The sequence below is a fragment of the Psittacula echo genome (genome assembly GCF_963264785.1).
Source record: "Psittacula echo genome assembly, chromosome: 14".
NCBI classification, from domain to species: domain Eukaryota; kingdom Metazoa; phylum Chordata; class Aves; order Psittaciformes; family Psittacidae; genus Psittacula; species Psittacula echo.
Genome location: NC_137750.1, coordinates 10,391,502 through 10,414,706, shown reverse-complemented (window position 1 = coordinate 10,414,706; position 23,205 = coordinate 10,391,502). Strand labels below are relative to the sequence as shown.

Here is a 23,205-nt window from a genome sequence, read left to right as displayed (position 1 = left end):
AGGGGGGGAGAGCCCAGCCCTGCACTCCAGGGCATCAGCCCCAGGCTCATCCTCCCTCCCTGCCACACCAACCACCACCAAAGCCATCGCAACAGCCAAAAGCGCCGCATCCCCGTGCCCGAGAACAGAGAAGAGGCCTTTGTGTCTCATTAAATACAGGTAGAAATTTATTAAGGAAGGGAAAAACCCCACAGCTTTTAAAAAAGTATCAAAAAGAGACAAACGGGGTGAAGTGTCCGTCTTTGGCTGGAGCAGCAACGGGAGGGGTGGGGGTGAAAACTGGCCCATGGAGGGGGGAAGGATGCAGGGAAGGATGCAGGGAGGGATGGAGGTGCCACGTTGCTCCCAGGCTCACCCCGGGAGCAGCTGTGGACAGAGGGAGCTGAGCTCCCAGCCCTTGAATACTCATCCCAGGACACCCCAGCTGGGGGTTCCCACCTTCCCCCATTTAACAGTGCTGAGACCCACCAGCACCAAAGCAACATACACCAGGGAGAGACAGCCCGGGTCCAAAGCAGCCCAGAGGGGTCAGTGGCCCCAGGAAGGACCTGCCTTCACACTGCGGCCGGCGGCAGGGACGAGGGGATGCTGGGGAGCAGCAGCCAGGGCTGGGGCAGGCAGGGGAGGAGGACAGTGACTGTCCCATCCTGCACTTCTGTCTGCACCGTTCGAGGTGCGAGGGCTCCTGGGTCTCTGTGCTCTGAAGGAGGAAAGGGGTAACGATAGGGACTGGAGGCAGCAGCAGAAGGGGGGAGCACAGACAGGTTCCCGAGGGGTCTCTGGGCTTCAGGAGCAGCCATACAAGCACCCAGGGTGTTTTCCTCCATGCCTCCCTCCTGGCATGGCCCTATGACCACAGCACGTGCAGCCCCTCTGCTCCCAAAAGGGGAATTTCACTGAAGTGAGGGGAAAAGAAACGCCCCTGCTCCAAGTCCTGCCTCCCCATCCAGCCCCACGAGGAAGCACACATCTCCTTCCATTGCCTCAGGGGAACAGCAGATGTGAGAGCGGGACTGACAAACACCTTCAAAGCCCAGCTCTGAACACCTCAGAGCCGCAGCACAGACCCTGGGGAGCCCAAAGTGGGGAATCCCTGGGCACAAACAGCTGCAGGTAAATACCAGTGCCCCTGCAAAAAGGGGGTCGTGTTCACAGTATGAGCTGCAGCACCGGGGGCACCGAGGTGGGACGGGACCGGGACAGGCAGGGGCACCAGCAGGGCACCCCAGCAACATCCCCCCTCAAGGCTGGGAGGCCTGGATGCACTGAAATCCCACTTCCCTTGAGCCTTTCCCCACACAGGCAGCAGTCAGGGTCGGTCCCCAAACCAGTTATGGGCTTTTCAGCCCCAAAGGGGTGCAGGGCAGGTTCCAGCCCCACTTCCCACTGCACCCCCAGTGTTTAACAGGGGTGAGCCCAAGGATGAGCCATGCTCAGGGTCTGCCCCATCCTGGAGCATCTCCAGCAGGCTGGGGAGGAGCCCTCCATGGGCAGCATCACCAGTGGTGCCTCTCCCAGCGCCATCCCCAGCAGCGGTCAGTGCAGGACCTGCTCCAGCTCGTACTTCTCGCAGAACTTGCTGGTGAAGGGCAGGCAGGTCAGGTATTCCACCCAGCGCCAGTTCACCGGGTACACATAGAGCCACACCACCAGCGAGGCGAAGAGCCCCACGAACACCAGCAAGGAGACGATGATCATGGCTCGCTTGCGGTACTTGTCCACCGTGCCGAAGGTGATGTAAGGCAGGAAGGCAAAGGAGAGGAGGAGGCCGCTGAGGAAGCCGAAGAGATGGGCGATGTTATCGATCCAGGGCAAGAGGCCGCAGACAAAGAGGAAGAGGACGATGCCGAAGAGGTTGAGGAAGGCTTTCCAGGGTTTTTCCAGCACTTGCCAGCTCTGGAAGAGCTCCACAAAGAGGCAGGCCAGCAAGCCAAACTGGGAGCCAGCAGGGCCCACCTGCAGGGATGGGGAAGTCAGGACTGGCCCTGCCACATCACCCCAGACACATCCCTGTGTCCACAGGGACCATGGCATACCAGACTGGTTTGGGTTGGAGGGACAGCTCCAACCCCTGCCACAGGCAGGGACCCCTTCCACTGGAGCAGCTTGCTCCAAGCCCCTGTGTCCAACCTGGCCTTGAACACTGCCAGGGATGGGGCAGCCACAGCTTCTCTGGGCACCCTGGGCCAGCGCCTCAGCACCCTCACAGAGAAGAGCTTCTGCCTTAGATCTAACCTGAACTTCCCCTGTTCCAGTTTGAACCCATCACCCCTTGTCCTGTTGCTACAGTCCCTGATGAAAAGCCCTCTCTAGCATCCCTGTAGCCCCCTTCGGATGCTGGAAGGGTCATCTCTTTCCCTTGCAAAACACATTTGGCTCCTGCATCCCTTCTGGGGCTGCATTTACACCAGTGCAGGGCTCAGGGGAGGGAGCAGGGGAGGAATAGGAGGGAAGACGCTGGTGCTTTCCATGACTCAGCAGCCAGCAGCGTCACCCCCTCCCCGGGCATGGTTCCCCCCCAGCCCTGTCCCGATGCACCCCGGGGGATTAGGGTGCTTGGTGTGATCTCATTTAAAGCTGGCAGGGTTTGGTGCCAGCAGATTAGCCATCTGCCCGCCCGGGGACCCCGCACACACACCGACACGTGGCAACGTGTGACCCACACGTGCGAGCCACGCATGTGGGGCAGAGACCCCCCCCCTCCCCTTGCCATGGGGACAGCAAAACCTGTCAGGGCATGAGAGCTCGGTGTTGCAGCCCCCTCCACAACCCCCTGCCAGGACAGTCTGGGGATGGGTGCCCTGGGGAGCTGGCTGGTTTGGGGTGATGAGGGGCAAGCACCCCATCCCCAGCCTCACCTCCGCCCTGTATGGCAGGAAGATGGCACTGGCCAGGTTGCCCGTGATGCCGCTGAGGATGAAGATGATGGAGATGCGGTGCCAGCCTGCCAGCTTCTCCAGGTCCCTCAGCACCGTCATCTGGAAAGTCACCGACACCAGGCAGTGGATGATGCTGGGGGAGAGACCCTAAGTTAGAAACCTCCTGTCCTGCCATTGCCCCTGCCCAGCCCTCCCATCCATTGCCCCCGGCCATGAGAGCTGACAAAGCACCCTCCAACAGCACGTGTTGTAGTCTGGGCTGTTCTCTCCTCTTCTCTCCCAAGCCATTGGGGATCACAGACATAGAATCCCAGGCTGGTTTGGGTTGGAAGGGACCTTAAAGCTCATCCAGCTCCAACCCCTGCCACGGGCAGGGACACCTTCCACTGGAGCAGCTTGCTCCAAGCCCCTGTGTCCAACCTGGCCTTGAACACTGCCAGGGATGGGGCAGCCACAGCTTCTCTGGGCACCCTGGGCCAGCGCCTCAGCACCCTCACAGGGAAGAGCTTCTGCCTAAGAGCTCATCTCAGTCTCCCCTGTTCTCGCAGGTTCAAGCCATTCCCCTTGGCCTGTCCCTACAGGCCCTTGTCCCAAGCCCCTCTCCAGGTTTCCTGCAGCCCTTCTAGGTTTTCTGCCAATGGATACCCCGGTCCCCAGGACACAGGGGCTGCACTCACCCAGCGTGCAGGAACAGGGACAGCCACAGGCGGTAGAACTGATCGGGGACCTCGGGGTTGAGGAAGGGCAGGAGGCCGCAGACCTCATCCAGGCAGTGCACCTGCAGAGGCAGGACGGGTCAGGGGGTGATGGGGGCCCAGCCCCAGTGCAGCGCCGCAGGGAGCACTGGATGGGTCACAGGGAAGCCATGTGTCAGTTGTGGGGGGGACCCTGGCTGCTGTGGGGCACCCACACTGCTCAGGTGCTGGGAAGGGAGCAACCGAGCATCCCTGGTACTGCAGGAGATCCTGAAGGGACATTTTCCTGCCCGGAATGTGCCCTTCCCAAGGGCACCGGTGCTGCCCGGGTGAGGCTGGCTCAGGCACGCTGTTCCCTCCTACCCATACCCCAAAGTCAGGCACGCAGTGACCAGAGTCCAGCTTACAGCTGGGAAAGTCCCTGCACTTTGCATCCCACCCGCTCAAGCGCATTCTGCCCACATCCCATTCCATAGGATACTCTAAATCCCTTTGGCGTCAGCATGGCAATGTGTGACCCGCCTGCTCCCAGGTCCCACCGTGCCTCCCTGCCCCTCACCTGCGAGCAGAGCGTTGCCTCCTCATGGAAGTAGCCGTGCATGAACTCACAGTATTCCCGCGTCGTAATCTCACAGCTGGGCAGAGGCAGGAGCGGGATCACTTGGAGCTGGAATCGCTCCCATTCCCATAGCATCCCCCTCCGTTCCCAGCAGCCACCGCACTTCCCACCCCAGCGAGGATCCATAACCTCCCTCTTCCCCTGTCTCCAATGGGACAAGAGGCAGCAATGGTGGATGTCCCCATCGCTGTGACCCACCTGCCCTTGGTGCCGATGCAGCAGGGCCGGCCCTTGATCTGGCAGTCCATGTGGGTGAAGCCGCTGTGGTTGGTTTTGGTCTCATAGGTGCAGATCTGGAAGCAGGAGCCATGGATGGGGTCCAGCCCCAGGCTCTCCCCACAGCCCATGGCCAGCCCACGGCCAGCCGAGCCTCCCATGGAGGTGCCACCACGGTGCCACCCAGCTCATGGTGCCACCAGGCTCTTACCGGCCACTTGGTGATGTCATCTGGCCACACGTGGGGTGGGTTGGATGCTGGCTCCTCGCATGTCCTGGTGGGAAGAGAGAGGTGGGGGTCAGGATGGATCCCCCAGCACATCCCTCCCTACAGACTGGTACCCCCCCAGGCACAGACAGCCCTGGGTTGGGGGGGATCCTGCACATCGGTGTCCTACAACACCCCACAGCAGCACCTTCCATGGGTGAACCCCCCAGCCCCATCGATGCCCCCTCGCAGCATCACCCATCCCAGCAAGCAAGGACTAGCGCAAGACAACGGCATCTCCCACTGCTCCCTGCATTTAGGACAGGCCTCACCTCACTTTCCCCACTGATTCCCTCCTTATCATTGTCATGGTGTGTCAGACCTCCCAGCCCCTCGCACAAGAGCATTCAAGGTACCCAAGCTGCAAACACAGCACCTCCATGGTGCCCCACACAGAGCTGGGTGACCGTGCCACCTCTCCCTAGCCATTTGTCACCCCTACCTGGGGTCCTGGTGACACACAGCCCCTGACGTCCTCTTCTCCCCTGAGCCCAAGGCTGGTGCATTGGTACCCGGCCACTTGATGAACGTTGCCAGAGTCTCCTGTGGGGAGGATGGATGGAGAGACTGAGGATGCGGCAGTGAACGCCCCGCTCTGACCCCACAATCATCCTGCCCTGGTGCTGTGCAGGGCAGAGAGGGCTTCCCCCTTTGCTGCAGGGATCCCCGGTGTCCGAGCACGCACCGAGCAGTCCTGCGGCAGGGTTTGGATGCAGCCTGAGTTGTCATTCTGGACGCAGCATCCTGAGCCACGCTCCCGGTCCCGCTCGCGCTGGATGAGCCGCTCCACCTGCTGATCCTTCCGGATGCAGGGGGAGAACTTGGCTCCCAGGTGGATCAGGTCGATCTGGGAGGGAGATGCCAGTGCAGGGGATGCTCTGTGGCTCCCCCTGTACCCTCCCTTCACCCTCCAGCTGCCCCAGGGAGAGCCCAGGAGGGGCAGGGGTCCCCACAGGCCATATCCCTTGAGTTGCCGTTGCCCTGGTGCGGGGGGAAGGCAGGTGGGAAGGGGATTGGGTCCCTTCTGAGCATCCCACCATGATGCTGCAGCTCTGGGAAGCGCTGCTGAGCCTCCAGTTCAGGCTGGGAACAGGCAGCAGGTCCAGAGGGATGGGGGTACCAAGGGCTGGGATGAGGGATTGAGCTTCTTCCTGGGGCGAGGAGCATCCCAGGGCTCAGGGCAGGGGGAGCAGTGGCTGGCGGGGGGCAGAGCCTCGGGTGGGGGGCAAGGGGCAGTGGTCCAGCACAGCCCTTACCGAGCTGGGCCCGATCCAGAAGTTTTCCTGTTGGATGTACTTGACGCTCTCATAGACACCCTTGTTCCTCAGCACCTGCAGAGCCAGGCCAGGGTCAGCTCTCACTCCCTCTGCTTGTAGGGGGCTGAGCAGCCCCTTTGTCCCAGGGGAAGGGCTGCTGGGTCCCACAGCAAGGTGGGAAGGAGAGCAGCTCTGCTGGAGCACGTGTGCACCCCTGCCCTGGCTGTTTAACGGAGCCTCTCAAACAGCAGGAGCCAGCAGCAGCCCAAGATGCTCCCAGCCCCAGCAGGACAGCGTGGGGACACTGGTGGGCATGGTCCCCCCCCGGGAAGAGGGATCCCTGCTCTGCTCTCCAGCGGGGGTACCGGGGGAGCCCTGCAGCCAGCTGATGATGAACCCCAGCGGGAGGATGGCCTCTTTAACACCCACTGGGGTGTTAAAGGCACCCTTGGGCACTGGCCTTGCTTTCCTCAGCAGCCACACATCACCGCAGAGCTGGGAGGCGACCACCCCGGCCAGTAGCTCTTAAACTTACTAACTCTGTCTTCACGTGCTGGGTGAAGCCGATGGGAGCGATGCCGTAGGTGCCGATGACCAGCAAGGTGATGAGGATGTGGACAAAGGTGATCCAGTAGGTGAAATACGGCCTGTGGAGGAAAGAACCCAAAATTGGAGCCCAGCTCAAGGAAGGTTGGATCTAAGGCAGAAGCTCTTCCCTGTGAGGGTGCTGAGGCGCTGGCACAGGGTGCCCAGAGAAGCTGTGGCTGCCCCATCCCTGGCAGTGTTCAAGGCCAGGTTGGACACAGGGGCTTGGAGCAAGCTGCTCCAGTGGAAGGTGTCCCTGCCCGTGGCAGGGGTTGGAGCTGGATGAGCTTTAAGGTCCCTTCCAACCCAAACCAGGCTGGGATTCTATGGTGGGCAAAGGGATGTTGCAGTGCCCCAAGCCCTGATCCCCACCCCATGGGTGCCCCCTCACCGGTGGCTGTCGGTGATCTCCAGCTGTGACTGCACGATGCTGCTCAGGCTCCGCCGGTACGTCCGGTTGAGCCACTTGCCCACCACCCCCAGCCCGTAGTAGCGCTTCTTGCGGTCGAAGGCAAAGTGCTTCACCTTGGAAGCGATGCGCCGGCCTCGCCGCGGAGCTGGACCAGCACCGGCCGATGGGAGCCGGGCACCCTCCCGCCTGCAGAGAGAGGAGAGACCAGCACAGGCTGGAGCCAACGGGATGAGGGTCAAGAGGCAAAGTGCGGGTCCTGCACCTGGGCCACAACAACCCCTGCAACGCTCCCGGCTTGGGAAGAGCGGCTGGAAACTGCTCATGGGAAAGGACCCGGTGGTGCCGATTGATGGAGCTGAACAGGAGCAGCTCGTGCCCAGGCAGCCCCCAGCATCCTGGCCTGGATCAGCACCAGGGCGGCAGCAGGGCCAGGGCAGGGATTGTGCCCCTGTGCTGGGCACTGGGGAGGCTGCACCTGGAATCCTGTGCTCAGCTCTGGGCCCCTCACTGCAAGAGAGACATTGAGGGGCTGGAGCAGGGCCAGAGAAGGGAATGGAGCTGGTGCAGGGCCTGGAGCACAGTGTGATGGGAACGGCTGAGGGACCTGGGGGGTTCAGTCCGGAGAAGAGAAAGCTCAGGGGGGACCTGATGGCTCCCTACAAGTGCCTGAGAGGAGGATGGAGCCAGGAGGGGCTGGGCTCTGCTCCCAAGGAACAAGGGATGGGACAAGAGGAACCGGCCTCAAGCTGCACCAGGGCAGGTTTAGATGGAGCTGAGGAACAATTCCTGCCCCAGAGGGTGCTCAGGCACTGCACCATGGCAGGGAACTTGGGAGCTGGTACTCACAGGGGGGGCTGCTCCACCTCAGGGGACACCCTGGCATCTTCCCCCACTGGGTGCATCCGCAAATAGGTGGCTGATAGAGGCGGCGACTCAAAGACATCATCAGGCATGGAGTACGTCTCATCGTGCATGTCCATCTGGAAGCAGGATGCAGATGTGTTCTTGTATGTGTGAGAAACCTCTCCCTGACCAAGCATGCCCATCACCAGGCCAGGCTGGCTCCAGAGCCTGGGGAGGGGGTGATCTCCATTGACATCCCACTAACTGCACAACACAAGGCATGAAAAGTGCCCACGATGGTGGCATCATTCCCTGCCTCCCCCAGGGAGCATCGCCAAGACCTGGGCTCTGCAGTGCCAGGCATAGAAGCCACCAAGGCCCCTGTTCCCAGGGCTGGATGAAGCACATGGGGTGCCCATTAGAGCCCCACTCCACACCCAGCCCCTGTGCAGGGCACCAGGACCCTCCCTGCTGCAGCAGGGAACAGCACTCGCCTTACTGAAGAAGGATGAGTCCAGGGTATCAGCAGCATCCACCATGTCCTCATCCATGAAGCTGGGGTACATGAAGCTCCTCTTGTTCCTCTGCTTGGGAGCCAGTGGCTCCAGGACAGAGCGTCCCTTTGGCAGAGGAAGCAAACAGGGGTAAGCAACCAGAAGCGCCGCAGCTTTTGCAGCACTGAGGGCTTCTTGTATAGCTCCCCTTCCCAAAACCGAGAGGCAAGGATTAAACCCCAACAGGCCTCCATATCCCCCAGTGTGGAAGGGGCAGGCAGCAGGAGCTGCCTTTAGCTCCCCAAAGCCAGCGCCGGACCATGACCATGTCAGTCAACATGACAAGAGAACTCTGAATCCCACCTGGTCCCAGTGCCACAGACCTGCTCCAAGGGCTGCCCAGGGGCTAGAGAGCTGCAGGAGAAGCTTCCTGGCTCCTCAGTAGTGAAACCCAGAAGCCGCTTTCTCCAGGGATGCCCAGTTTCCACCAGAGCTTCCCTTTCTGAGCAGAGCCCAGGTTAAACCCCACCAATGGGATGGAGCTGAAACCCGGGTCAGGAAACGATGATACCCCCCGAGACTCACGCGGAGGAGGGCTGCGGCCGCCTTGAAGCTCATGTGGGCCACGGACTCTCTCTTCCTGCGCGGGAGGCGGCTGTAGCCCGAGCGGATGCTGTTGAAGGAGGCCAAGGAGACGACCCCGGGGGTAAGCGGGGGCAGGACGTGGTGGGGCGTGTGGGGCCGGTCGGTGTCATCGGGGTGGCGGAAGGGACGGCCCCTGGCCAGCGGGTCCACGATCTGGAGGAGGGCAGAGGCGTCAGCGGTGGGACAGGGAGGCCGGGAGCCGGACCCCGCGCCACGAGCATCTACCTTGGGCATCTTGGCGGGCTTGGGTGACTCGGTGGCTTGGAAGGAGGGCACCTCCTGGCTGGGCAGCTCCATGTCGCGGTAGGCAGGCTTCAGCTTGCCGTACCTCATGCTGCAGTGCTGCAAGCTCTTGCGTTGCCACTGCTGCCGCTTCCCCTCCCAGTCGCCGCTGACACCAAACCACTGTGCCGTGCCCCTGCGCACACCATGGGCACACTGCTCACATCGGTCCCCCCACCACGGGTACCACCATCCCACCCGGTCATCCTTCCTTGGGGCGGGTGATGTGTGTTGGGGTGACTCCGAAGGGTGGTTTTGACCCGGCTGTGGGTCTCAGTGAAGGGATGCTGCAGAGGTGTCACTGGCGCTTGGGTCTCTCTGGAGAGGTAACTCCATCGAGACTTGCACCCTGCACAGGACAGGATGGGCAGGGTAATGGGTTTTTATGGATTGGCAGGAAATGGGCTCAAACTTGAACAAGGCAGATTCAGGTTAGATCTAAGGCAGAAGCTCTTCCCTGTGAGGGTGCTGAGGCGCTGGCACAGGGTGCCCAGAGAAGCTGTGGCTGCCCCATCCCTGGCAGTGTTCAAGGCCAGGTTGGACACAGGGGCTTGGAGCAAGCTGCTCCAGTGGAAGGTGTCCCTGCCCGTGGCAGGGGTTGGAGTTGGATGAGCTTTAAGGTCCCTTCCAACCCAAACCAGTCTAGGATGCTATGATTCTATGGTGTCCAGAACGCATCAGCTCTGGTCGGCAGCAGACATCCAGCTCGAGGTGCTTGTGAGGGTTCTACACAAACAGGGCTCAGAAATGTCCCCAGTGTACAGACGAACAGTGTGCATGAACACTAAACAACTGCTGCAGGATTATGCCCAGGCAGACACCAGTGAGTCAAAGCAGAGCTGCACAAAACCCTCAGACACGTTCCCTTTGGAGACACAACTCTCATCCCATCCCAAGCTGGTACCCACAGTCACAGCACCCCAACAGGGACTGAGGGACCCCTCCGGTGACCCAGCTGCTGCCAGAACCCTTCCCAGCCCTCACTTTCGGATGCTCTGGGATAGGGAAGTCTGCCGGCGGAAGCCGGGCCGGCGCTCCAAGCCATCGGATCCCTTCGAGCGAGGCTCCTGCAGGCTCTTGCTCTTTCTGTAGATGGGGACCTTGGAGGGCTGGAAGGCAGAGCAGGGCGTTAGGGACAAGATGGCATAAGGGGGTCCCTTAGGGACAGCAGCTCCCCAAGCCCAGCGTGGGACAGATGCAGGTCCCCATCTCTCACCTCTTTGCGAGCACCATCCTCCTCCACCTCCCGGGGGGGGATGATGATGGAGAGGTTGGGGGGCTTCTTGCTCTGCAGGCGGCTGCTGCTGGAGCGGCTGCCCCCGTTCTTGTCCCCCGCTGACATCTCGGGCCGGCAGCAGTCAGCAGGCTGGGGATGCACAGAGTCAATGAGAGGGGAAGAAGCATCTCCACTGCATCCCAGCAGGAGGGGGGCCCTCACCAGTGAGATCCCACCAGCCTCAGCCCCTGTGCTGCTGAGACCTCGCCGTCATCAGCCCAGCTGCTGTGTCCCCAAGCCCCACATCCCCCTCCCTGGGTCTGGGTGGGCAGGAGGGCTTCCATCAGCACCACCAGCAGCACCCGTTCACCTGCCAGGAGCAGAGTGAGGGATGGCAGGAGTGATGGGTCAGAGCACCCCAGCACGTGCCTGTGGGACACCTGGGTTTGACATCCCGTCAGGATGCGCCTGATGGGATGCACATGGTCGCTGCAGGCCCATGGCACACGGCTGCAGCTCTCACACACAGGGACACCGGCCCCCCTGGTTTCACATGGCAAGGGAGTAAATGCAAAAGCCTGACAACTCCCAATTCACACCCCAGCCTGTCCCACAGCCCCATGTCTTGGATGGCTCCTGCTGCAGCGAGGGGCTGGGGCAGCCCGGGCCACCTGCAGCCATGGAGCCAGGACCTGCCATGTGCTGGGTGACCCACGGGAGAGGAGATGCAGGACATTCCCTCTGCACGTGCACACAGACGCCAGGCTGGGAGACTGAATCCTGCCCGGCACCACATGCCAAGAGGAAGAAGCTTAATGGCCAAGAGGTGGTTAATTCCTCAAGCAATCCCATCCCAAGGGTCCCTGCTGCCCAGCTCAACCTGGCAGGACCTCACAGGAAAGGTAATTCCATGTGAGCACGAGGAGGGAGCTCCAGATCCTATTAGGTGCTATTAGGAAGCATGACCACTCTGGCCTCCTCCTGTCCCCCCGGCCACGTGCCAGCACCCAGGGGACTTGCACAAGTCTTAGGAGCATCCCCTGTCCCCCTCCAGGCACAGCCATGGCACAGGGATGGTGCCACAAGCACCAGCATCCCCATGGGATCTGCTCCTAAGAGGAGACAGGAGATGGCCCCCTCCATCCAAGGGGGACAGCCCTGGGGGGCACAGGCATCCTGCTGGGGCTCCTCTGCTGCAGCCCAGCACCACTGAGCTGGGCTCAGAGCCCAGCAGTGCCACCGGCTGGAGCCAGGCTGAGAGAGCTGGGCTGGGGCAGCCTGGAGGAGAGAAGGCTCCTGAAGGGGAGACCTGAGAGCAGCTCCAGTGCCTAAAGGGGCTGCAGGGAGAGGGACTTCCCTGCCTCCCCTCCTCCCCAGAGGCACCAAAGCAGCACCCTTGGGTGCTGCCGGCACCTCAGCTGCTGCCTCACCCCTCGCTGCCACCGAGCACCAAAGCTGGGAGCACCCAGCTCCCCCCTTCCCCCTGGGGGCTCAGAGCCAGCGCTGGTCCCCACACCAGGGTCTCGCTACCTCATAAGAGTGGTGGGGATCCCACGGAGCGCGTCTCGATGGCAAACATCCGCGGCAGCCTTCCTCCTCCTCCTCCTCCTCCTCTGTCCTTCACGCACGGGAGCCCCGGAGCAGGGCCAAGCTCCTCCTGCTTCACCTGGTAGGGAGAGAGGCTGCAATGAGAACCCACGCATGGGAACACGGGAGAGGGCTGCAGGAGCAGTGGGGTGGGGGGAGAGCCGAGCTCGGCGCTCCCTGGGCTCTAGGGATGGAGCTGCCGGCAGCCAGACACCAGGAACATGGACCAGCCCCTGGCACAGGGCAGCAGGAGGAGGGGGAGCCACCGCTTGCAGTGATGCACTTTGCTCTGTGACAGGGGAGCTTCATGGGGCTGGGGGGGAGCTTTCACCCACCGCTGCCTCCCAGGCCCGGCTCTTGGGAAGCGGGACAGCCGGCAGGGAATGCCAGTGCCTGGCCGAGGTGTTCCATAGCTCTGAGCTGGGAGAACGCCAGCCCCACAAGCAAAACTTTCCATGCCACTGGTGAGCTGGAGACGCTGTTTGTTTGCCTCCCAGGGAACGAGCTCAAAGCGCCAGCTGCTCCGGAGAGCTGGGAATGGGAACACGCTGGGCTCAGAGCGAGCCCTGGGACACCCTCACCCGTGCTGGGGAATGGCTCTCAGGGGGTGAGCCAGCAGCACAGAAACTGGAGCCAAACTGTGCTGCTCAGAGGTGTGCAAGGACGTGATGCTCTCACATCCCTATCCCAAAATCCCATCCCCACCCACTCCCATCACACCCCAGGCAGCCCTTGGCTTTCTGGCCAAAGCAGGTTTAAACCCCGGGTTCATCCCCACCGGTGCCGGGAGCAGCGCGGGGCCTCCTTCGAGGTGACGCAGTTCCCGAGGGATCTGGCACATCCCGTCGGCACCTGCCATGCCGGTCACGTGGCAGAGCCGGAGCTGCTTCCATGGCTCTGTGCATTAACACAGGATTTGGCACTGGGAGAAAGCAGGGAGGAGGGGAGCAGCCCCCAGGGGCTGAAGTCCCCTTGGCCACATGGGTTGGGGACAGCAGCCGGCCCCAAGCACGGGTCCTGACCCATGGGAGGTTTTACCCCATGCCAGACAGGGAAATCCCTTGGGAATGGTGCTGGGAAGGTGTTTTCCCAGCTCCCATGTGTTTGGTGCTGGCACTCAGCCCCTCCAGAGCTGGCATCACTCTCACCCAGCATAAGAACAGGCAGCCAGTGCTTCCATCCACATCAACCCTGCCACCAGCTCAGCACCCCCTTGTCCCCATCACTCCCAGCCTCAGGATGGGGAGCATCCCATCAGGAGCACTGCTCTGCCCCACTGTCACTGGTGGCTGCTGGTCCCCAAGGAGCTCAGGGTGGCTCTGCCCTGGGGACAGGGAAGAGAGCTGAGAGGTGATGTGCAGAGCTGGCTGTGTGAACACCCTGCTGTGGGGACAAGGTGGGTGACAGCAGCAGGGGGGTGGTGGACATGGGACTCAGCACCCAAAAGCATGTCCTGAGCTTTTGGAGCTGTGCTTTGAGCTGGAAGAAGGGTTCACAATGTCACTTCAGGGAGGAAAAGATCTTCAGGGAGAGGGAAATGCAGTGGGAATGCTGCCATCACCCATGGGGGGTTAATAAATGGGCAGGGGATGGAGGGGGGTAACCTGGGCTGGTCCATAAGAGCTCCCCCACCATCATCACCTTCCCTCTCACAGCTCTCTTGTCCACTGCAGCCCGCCAGAGCCTGACATCCAGTGGCGAGGGATACAGCAGCAGGGAGTGAAGCCCCCATCCCCTCCCGAAAGAGCCTGGTGAGCAACTGGGACAAGGTTTTGGTCCTCAGCCAGGCAAAGCACACGGAGGGTGACCAGGGCTGGCTCCCAGCCCCGGGGTGAATGACGACAGACGCTGACCCAAGGAAACACACCCAAGGAAGAAAGCGATGGAAAAAGTGATGCAGCTCGCACATGGCGTCAGCACGGGACACACCGGGATGCTCCAAGCAACACAAAGGGACCATCAGCAAGGCCAAGGGGTGACCTGGGGACAACCAAGCACAGCCACTGTATGAGACACTGGAGACAAGCCTGCAGAGCAGCACTGGTGGGATGCGCAGGCACTTGAAGGAAGATCAGGATCCCTCTCCCTGAGCATTGGCATGGGGGGAGGCAGCATTAATGGCACTGGAACACCAGTGCATCAGGCTGGTGCAATTAAGCTGAGAGGGAAAAGTGGCTCTGAGCCACCCAAGGGTGCAGGGCCTGGAGCACCCATCACACCCATCACCCTTAATGGAGGCATCACAAGCCCCTGCTCTTCCCTCTTCATCTCCATAGGGGAGCAAGAAAGGGGTCAGCAATGCCATGGAGCCTCCAAAACACCCCCAGAGCCACCACAGCCACTCACACCCAAGAGACCATTAGAGCCTAATGGCTGTCCATGAATAATTCATGTGAAAGACCTCTCTCAAAGCTGAAGCATCCTTAAAAGCTGCTCCCGGTTATTAAGAGCCCTGGATAGGAAAGTTAATTGGCCCAATGGCTCTGAGCATCAAGCCCCTGTGGGCTCACACCATGGCCACGGGGATGCCATCAGCTATGGGCAGCCCTGCCATGAGCACCAGCATCCCCATGGGATCTGCTCCTAAGGGGAGACAGGGGCTGGCCCTCTCCATCAGCAGTGTGCCCTGGGGGACAGGCATCCTGCTGGGGCTCCTCTGCTGCAGCCCAGCACCACTGAGTGGAGCTCAGAGCCCAGCAGTGCCACCGGCTGGAGCCAGGCTGAGAGAGCTGGGCTGAGGCAGCCTGGAGAAGAGAAGGCTCCTGAAGGGGAGACCTGAGAGCAGCTCCAGTGCCTAAAGGGGCTGCAGGAAACCTGGAGAGGGGCTTGGGACAAGGGCCTGTAGGGACAGGCCAAGGGGAATGGCTTGAACCTGCCAGAGGGGAGACTGAGATGAGCTCTTAGGCAGAAGCTCTTCCCTGTGAGGGTGCTGAGGCGCTGGCACAGGGTGCCCAGAGAAGCTGTGGCTGCCCCATCCCTGGCAGTGTTCAAGGCCAGGTTGGACACAGGGGCTTGGAGCAAGCTGCTCCAGTGGAAGGGGTCCCTGCCCGTGGCAGGGGCTGGAGCTGGATGAGCTTTAAGGTCCCTTCCAATATAAACCAGTCTGGGATTCTGTGCTGTTTCAGGCTCTCCACTCCTGTCTCCCACATCCCTGAGCCACGCGGTTGGCACAGACACCCAAAGCAGGATCTTTAACCCCATCTCCAGCAGGGCTGGGGTAGCAAGATGGGGTACGTATGCCCAGTGGGTGGCAAGACCCCAGGGGCGTGCAGGCAGCAGCGCACACCTCACCCACGCTGCCATTAGGAAATCCTCTCCCATTTTCTACGCTGGGCAGGACATTGGGCAACCAGAGCGGGTTTGTTCAGCCTGGGCGAGCTCAGAGCACGCCCGGGAAGGAAGCGGAGTGAGTGGGGAGATAGAGCGGCTGGGGGAGCTATGCCGGGCGCTGTTGATAACGGGGCAGCGCAGACCCCTCACACCACTGCACAGCACAGCCCCGTGGGGGGTGTGATTCCCTGTGTGACCCTGCGGTATCCAGCATTCCTGGGTGACCCCGCTGGCAGCAGCGTGGAGAGGGAAGGATTTGCCTGCGACATCTGGGAATGGGTTGAGGGAGCCCCGCGGAGCACTTCCCGCATCCCAGGCACAGCCTGCTTCCCATCCCCATTAACATTTACCAGCACAGCAACGCCATCCCCAGCACAGCGAGTGCCAGCTCCCAAATGCTTCCTGACCTGCTGTGGTGGGCAGGGAGCACCAGGGAGCTGGGTCCCTCTGCGCGCTGCCCACCCACCCCACAGCTCCCCACTCGCCCTCCCCGTGGGGCTCCGGGTACCCTCACAGCAGCATCACCCCAAACAGGCAGCACTGCACGGCCCTGCTCTGCTTCCCGCAGTGGAGATGCACTGCTCAGGGTGATGGATGCTGCTGGAAGGGCCCTGGTTGTGCAAGGGGACCCCCGGCCCAAGAGCAGCCTAGGGAAAGCTCTTGGCTTTCTGGAGCCGGAGCCCAGGCCAAGCGGGGAACGTGCACGTGGAGGCTTTGAGTCACCCCAACGGCTTCGGGAAGAGCAAAGGGCAAAAGTCTCCAGCGGCAAACAGGCAGCACAGGCAGGGCTGCAGCACTCTCCAGGCCCAAGGAAAGCTCTTCTGCAGGCACCACACGGATTCCCCAGGCTACCAGGGTTGATTAAACTTGGTTTTATGGAAGAACCGAGTAAGTGCTTGGAGCTACTCCAATTCCTCATCAGCTTGGCTTAAACACAGGGTGCATGGGCACGATGGTGGGAGCGCTTCTGAGCTGGCTGTGACTTCTGGAAGGGCCTGAGGGGTCCCAGCTTGTTATTTACCCAAGGCAAGGGAGGGCAGCCCGCCTGCAATCCCCACACCAGAGGTCATTGCTGAGTTCATTCTCACTTCCCTCTTCCAAGCACAGTTCTTGGTGCGAGGAGACGATGGGGATGGAGGGGACGTTTCTTCCTCTAGCTCTGAAAAGCACCCATTTCGAGAGCTGGTCCTGGTGTGAGGGCTCAGGCCAGACTTCCCCAATGCCCCACTGCCTGTTTCAGAGAGCACGGAGCCACCCGGAGAGCACTGGGATGGGAGGAACACCCCGTATTGGCAGAGGGTCCCCTCGCTGTGAGCCATGAGCATCCACGTGGGATGCAGCAGTGGGGGGTTGTGCTCAGCCCCATGCATGAATTCAGCTCATCCCAGGCACAAGACAACCCCCGGACGAGCCCCCTCAGAACAAGCTCCCTATCTCTGGGAACAGGCTCCTTATCTCGGCTCAGCCAATTCAAGGCTGCACAATTCTGCTGCTTGCCTGTGCAGAGCGAGAGGCCCATGCAAAGGGATGCCAACAGCTTCCCTGATGTCCCTCTGGGGCCAGCAGCTCCCTGAGGAGAGGGCACAAGGACCTTGCTGCATCCCTTTGTGCTCTGGGTGAAGGTGGCACCTGGGGGCTGCCCTTCGGTCGCCCCATCAAGCCACAGTGTTCCCCTGGCCCCACAGTTCATCCCAGGGAAGCTGCTCCCTGCCCACCCCTCTCCTCCCAAGCAGCAGATGAACATGGGCCATGTCTGACCCTCATTGCCACAAGGGCAGATGCTCCCAGATCTACACCCTGCAGAGGAAAACCCAACCAGGAATGGCTCATCCCCATCCAACACAGCACAAACCCGGCACGGGGGAGCCTCCACTCACCAGTGCCTATGGAAACCGTGTGATGCTCTGCCCTCATCACAGCATCACCGTGGACCTGTGCCAGCAACACACTTTGCAGCCTCTCCGCTGCCGAGAGCTGCTGATGGCGTCTCCCCCACACCATTCTCATCTTCTTGCCTCCATTCCCTGTGCCCATAGGGAAGCCACAGAGCCCACCGCAGGGGCTGGAGATGCTGATTTTTAAGGACCCTCTCCACGTCTTCCCTAGGAGCACTTGGACTGGGTTAAGCCACCACGTGCATGAGCTGGTTATGGCATCACCCATGGAAAAGCCTTACGCCAACAGCGTGGTGCCGGTCCCGGCAAGACTTCCCTGCTCACACCACAGAGGAGCCAAGGAAAGGGCAGGACGTGCCAAGGATTCACCCCGCGAGCTCGGCGTGCAGCCTTTGGGCTTCCACGTCATGGGAGGTCACTCCCAGCCCTGCCCGGCGTTCCTACAGGATGGCCAATTACAGGGATAACCATGGCACATCCCCGGCGCAAGCTGCTGCACAATGGACAGGGAGCGGAGGCAGCGTGGAAAGGATGGAACCAGCCCCATGGGTCTGTCAGACCAGGGGCATACAGCTGGAATTGTGATTTTTAAGCAAAAGGCCATTAGAAGAAGACAACACAGACTGCGAGGAGCTCCCATTGCCCTGGGAGCTGCAGCAGCCCAGAAAGGAGTCTGTGGGTGGGATGTGGATGGGATGGTTGGGCATGTGGCAGCTCCCAGAATGGGAGTGGAGGGCAAGAGCATCACACCAGGGTGCTCACCTCAGGGCTGGACATCCAGCTCAGACCATGTGCCCCCTGCACTGGGAATTTCTCCCTCCCATCCAACAGCAGCAGGCTGGGAAAAGGCTGAGGAGCATCACTGGGTACCACACTGCTTCCTGACACAGCACCAGCGGCTTGCACCCACACTCCCTGCTCTCGGGGTACGGCTGCAGCAGCAGGTCCTGCACCCGTGGCTGCTGAGCGTGACCTCGAGAGGAGCTTGAGCAGGTTTCACAGGAGACCTTCACACTGACTCATTGGTGGCATTTCATAATGGGAAACTGAGCACTGCAATACAAGAGGACTCCCTGCTTTCTGCTTTCCCAGCCCTGGCTGCTCCAGCTGGGAGCAGCTTCCAAGGACTTTAGCAATGTCCATACAACTCCCCCAGATTTAAGTTTCTGAAGGAGCGAGGAGGGGGAAGTCTCCTATGGAAAACCTCTTAAATCCTTGATTTCCACAGGGCCGCAGGCTGCTCCCAAACCACATATTTGGGGGCTGCTCTAATATGACCAGCACCCTGCGAAGCTGGCCCTTGGGGTGCAGGTCCCTAAGGACAAGGGGGACACAGGAGTCCTGCCAAGCAGAGGGTAGGGTTGGTTCCGGGGCCACCCAAGGCATCCTCCCTGGGTCCATTCCCCACCCGTAATACCTCATGAAGAGCAGAACCACCACCAACTGCTTTTGGTTTTGGTATTTAAAGACATGGGGATTAAGTGAAAGAAGGGCACCACTGCCAAAGGTTCCATCCATGCTTGCAAGGACACGCACAGCTTGGAGGCTGGGAAACAGCCACAACCCAAAGCACCACATGCTCCCAAATGACAGCTCCTGGTTCCTTGTAATTAAAAGGGACCATGCCCATCTTCGCTAGGGGCTCATCATGGCACCAGATATCTCCCGGCCCAGCAGGACAGCAGGGACCAGTGATCATTAGATAAAGAGCTCTTCAAGAGGACAGAGTTTGTGATCCCATCACTTATGGGCTCATAGGGATTCAAGTTATCAGTCTGCAGCCCTTACCAATTGACTCCTTTGGTGCAAAGCCCCGGCCAGCACCAAGCCCAAGCTCACTCCTCTGCACTCAGATCCCTACGGGGCTCATGGTAAACATGGGAATCTCTCAGGAGCCCTGTACTGGCCTGGGCAGCTCCCAGCAGGGCTGCCACACAGGGAGAGTGAGAGAAGGACAAGCCCTCCTTGCAGAGACCAGGGCTCCCATCACCATCACTCCATTACAATCCCCCACTGGCCTGTTCTCCATCACCCACCCCACACTTTCTTTGGTGACAAGCGCTGCTTTGCCTCCAAGCTCATCCTGAGGGCTGTTGTCAGATTAAGACTTACAACCAGTTGGAAGAAGCTCTTCCCTGTGAGGGTGCTGAGGCGCTGGCCCAGGGTGCCCAGAGAAGCTGTGGCTGCTCCATTCCTGGCAGTGCTCAAGGCCAGGCTGGATGGTGCTTGCAGCAACCTGCTCTAGTGGAAGGTGTCTCTGGAACTGGATGAACTTAAGGTCCCTTCCAACACAAACCAGTCTATGATTCTAACCAAAGGGATGAAATAAGGATTTATTTGGGGGATCTCTCAGCTTCACTGTAAGAGTTAAACAGGAGCAGCACCAAATGACAGAACACAGACCCAGAATACACCATGTGCTCGACTTCCAGCCCAGTGCAGCCGAACACTGCCTGAATCTCAAAGGCATCCCGAAGAGCGCAGCCCCCAGCCAGACCCAGCCCAGCCAGCCTGCACCCCAGCCTCCGAGCTGCTCTCCCAGCACCCGCTGCTCCTGATGCACACATCCACGCTGCGGCAATGCCACCCTCACACATTGAGGGCTCACACGTGCACCGAGAGCACCACCAGGCTTGCAGAACTGGTACCGGGGCGCCTGTTTCAGCTTCAACCCCCGCTCCCCACGCTGTGGTTTGCCCTTTCTCACCCAGGCCTCACAGGCTGCAATGCAGCTGCATTAGTGCCAGAGGAACCCCTCGCCGGGGGAAGTGGGAAAGACATAGGGGCTTGCTTCAGGCACCTGCTTTCCAGCAAACAGGAGCAGAGCAGGCAGAAGCTGCCCTCCAAATGAGCAAGTGGCATTAAGTATTGATTGCCCCCTTCACTGCAAAGGGGTTTGGAAAAGCAAACCCAGGCGCAGCAGCTGGGGAGCCCGGGAAGCCACTTGTGAAGCCAGCAGTGCCTGGGGTTAGAGCAGGCAGAGGCGGCTCTGGTTTGTCCCAGGCACGGCCATGGTTGAACCCTCCAGATTGTTTCAGAGGTGGGATATTTCCAAGCTGGCTGTTTCCCACTTGGGAAACAGGCAGGAGCCAATGGATGCTGCTCCAAAGGACACAATGGAGTGAGCTGAGCCGGGTGGCATTTCCCCACTCAGGACATCCATGGGACTGTGGCTCCTGAACACTCCAGGCCAGGAAAGTCCGGGACGGCGTCAATAATGATGAGCTCACGCTGGAAATCCCCGGGAGCCACCGTCCCGCACTCGGGCACACAGAGGCAGGAAAGTGTCCCAGCTCCCCACGGCCTCATGGCGGGAAGGATGACGCCGCGCTGGGGAAGAGGGCAGGTACTTCCTCTTGTGCAGGGACCCAGCGGCGACAGCACAGCCTCCCGGGTCCCCTTCCCCCTGCACAGCACGGGCACGGGAGCCACAGCTGTGGGGTCTCAGATGCTGTGGGCACCACAACCCAGCTGCGGGCAAGAGGGACAGCCTCTGCCTGGTCCTGCTGTCCTGGCGGCAGGCCAGGACCGAGTAAAGCCCAGCCTCACTCCTCAGTCCCAAAGCCACTGAGACCCAACAACAACAAACCAACGGGCTAAAACATCCGTACGCAGCATCCCTCTGCTCCCTGCGGGATGCACTTACGGATGCAGGATGACCGGAGGAGCTGATCCCAGAGGGGCTGGTTTGTTTTGCAGAGGGCTGGCAGCAGCGCTCACCACTTCAGCAGCACGTGTGAGCGCGCCACAGCCTTTAAACCCAACCTCAAACCAGCACCGACAACAAAGACCCGGCTTCGGTGGATGGGAGGAGGGGCCGGCGCTCTGGGGCAGAGCGGGAGCGGGCAGGGACCCGGGCACCTGCCTGTGGCTGCAGGGCTGCTGCCGCTTCCCGAGGGCACTGAACACCCGCAGACCAGAAACAAACCCCCTGCAACACCCGCTTGTTCACCGGGCCCGGGAAGTGGGTTGGGGCTTCCCCCCCAGCCTGGGCAGGGGAGCGGGCAGAGACCCCCCCGCTGCTTCCCCACCGCCCGGGGCACACGGCCGGGCCACGCACCCGCTTCCCCCGCGATGAAAAGGAGGGAGAGGAGGGTCCCCCCGCTCCGCCCCGGCTGCCCGCCCCGGAGGGACACAGCGGCGGCAGAGGCACGGGGATCGGCGCCGCCCCCCGCCCGACCCCGCACAGGATCTCCGGGGGGACCGGGACAGGCGCTCACCCTCGGTGCCGCGGGGAGGGCCGGGCCGGGCGGCCGCAGGGCGGGAGGAGCGGGCGGAGGAGGAAGCTGGCGGGACGCGGCCGGGCACAAAGCAGCAACGAAACCGGACGGGCACAAAGCGAAGCGGCGGCACCGGGACCCCGCCCAGCTCCCACCCCCAGCCCCGCTCACCCCGGTGCGGTCCCGGTCCCCTCGCCCCGGTCCTGGTCCCGGTCCCGGCCGCACCGGCCGCCGCTCGCCACCGCCTCCACCTGGGCCGGGCGGGGCCACAGGGGGGCGGGAGAGCCAGAGGGGCGGGACCTAGGGCATAGGCCCCGCCCACCGCGTCACACGTGGGTGCTCCCGCGGGCCCCGCTCCGGGCATCGGGCACCGGGCACCGCGCTGGGAGCTGGGCACCGGCACCGGACCAGTTACCGGTAGGACTGGGCACTATCAGGACCGGGCAGTAGCAGGAATGTTCCCCATTCGGACTGGTCACCATTAGAACCAGCTCCTATTAGGAGCAGTCACTATGAGGACCAGACAGTATTAGGGCTGGTCACTTTCAGGACTTGTCATTATTAGGACCAGGCTCTGTTAGGACTGGTCACTATTGGGACCAGCTAAAACTAGCACCAGTCACTATTAGGACCGAGCACTTTTAGGACTGACCACTATTAGAACTGGCCCCCATTAGGACTGGTGGCTATTGGGATTGACCGCTATTAGAACTGGTCACCTCTAGCACCAGCAACTACTAGCACCGGTCACTATTAGCACCAGCCACTATTAGGACCGAATTGCTATAATAAACGGTCACTATAAGGACCATTCACTGTTAGGACTGGTCACTATCAGGTCTGGGCACTATTAGAACCAGCTGCTACTAGCACTGGTCACTATTAGGACTGACCACCACTAGGACCAGTCACTATTAGGACCCCAGGGCATGGCCCTGACTTTACTCCCAAGCAGCGGGCACCCCAGGGTGCTGGCAGTGTGCTGGGCATGATGTGGGCTGTCACATTCCAAGTGCACCACAGGTCCAGGCACATCCCGCCGGCCGGGTGAGGTGACAGGATGTCACAGGGCTGGGATGCTGGCGCAGGCCACCACGGCACTCCAGTGCCGTTCTGCTGCTGCTGGCTCGTCCAGGGCCTTGCAGAGCTGAGCCCTGGGGAGCTGCCCCTGCTCCAGCGCCCTCAGCACAGCACTACTCTTCTTCCCAACAGCCTCACACTCAGCTTCCTCCCATCCCTGCGGAGAAGAGTAGGTGCCGGCAGGATGTAGGGGGCTGAGAAGAAACCTTTCGAGGTTGGGTTTGGCATGGCTGAGGCTCTTACACAGGAAAATATGCACTGGGTTTTGCTATAAAATAAATCCTTGCTTCACGACTCACTGCAGGTCTCAGGCTGAATTTACAACTGGGACCAGGCAGGACCAGGAATCATCTTTGCTTTGCCATTCAAAACTGTATTTTCACTTTATTTTTACCTTACCAGCGCATGGGTGCTTCAAAAAAGCCCGCTGCACTAAGACTGTCCCTGGGGATGCTGCAGTGCAGGTCCAGCTTGGATTTGTTGATGTCTAGTAGGGTGTTGAGCTCGCAGTGGCCTCCACTTTCCACTTCCATGGGTTCTTGCTCAGCAAATCTGCTCCCAGTTCCTGGTAGATAAAAAAAAAGGGTGGAGAAAGCTTTTGTTTCCTCCCAGCTCCTTTGAAGTTGTGCTTTGAAGCGGGCGGAGAAGGGGAGAGCCCAGTGGGTGCTGGGGACGGACACCCC

The 23,205-nt window shown here is 61.0% G+C and overlaps 1 protein-coding gene across 1 annotated transcript; it reads right to left on the bottom strand.

Annotated features, from left to right (window-relative positions):
• Nucleotides 1–229: 229 nt before the first annotated feature.
• RHBDF2 (rhomboid 5 homolog 2) lies at nt 230–21,704 on the bottom strand. The gene is made up of 19 exons (XM_080629688.1): nt 21,614–21,704; nt 11,941–12,076; nt 10,411–10,560; nt 10,179–10,303; nt 9,138–9,330; nt 8,853–9,065; nt 8,268–8,393; nt 7,777–7,910; nt 6,910–7,116; nt 6,469–6,580; nt 5,934–6,008; nt 5,363–5,524; nt 5,120–5,220; nt 4,621–4,684; nt 4,392–4,486; nt 4,134–4,209; nt 3,557–3,657; nt 2,859–3,012; nt 230–1,956 (listed from the first exon to the last, which is right to left on the bottom strand). The coding sequence occupies exons 3-19, from the start codon at nt 10,534–10,536 to the stop codon at nt 1,537–1,539; spliced, it is 2,484 nt and encodes an 827-aa protein (XP_080485814.1). The 5' UTR covers nt 10,537–10,560; nt 11,941–12,076; nt 21,614–21,704; the 3' UTR covers nt 230–1,536.
• Between the last annotated feature and the right edge of the window lie 1,501 nt (nt 21,705–23,205).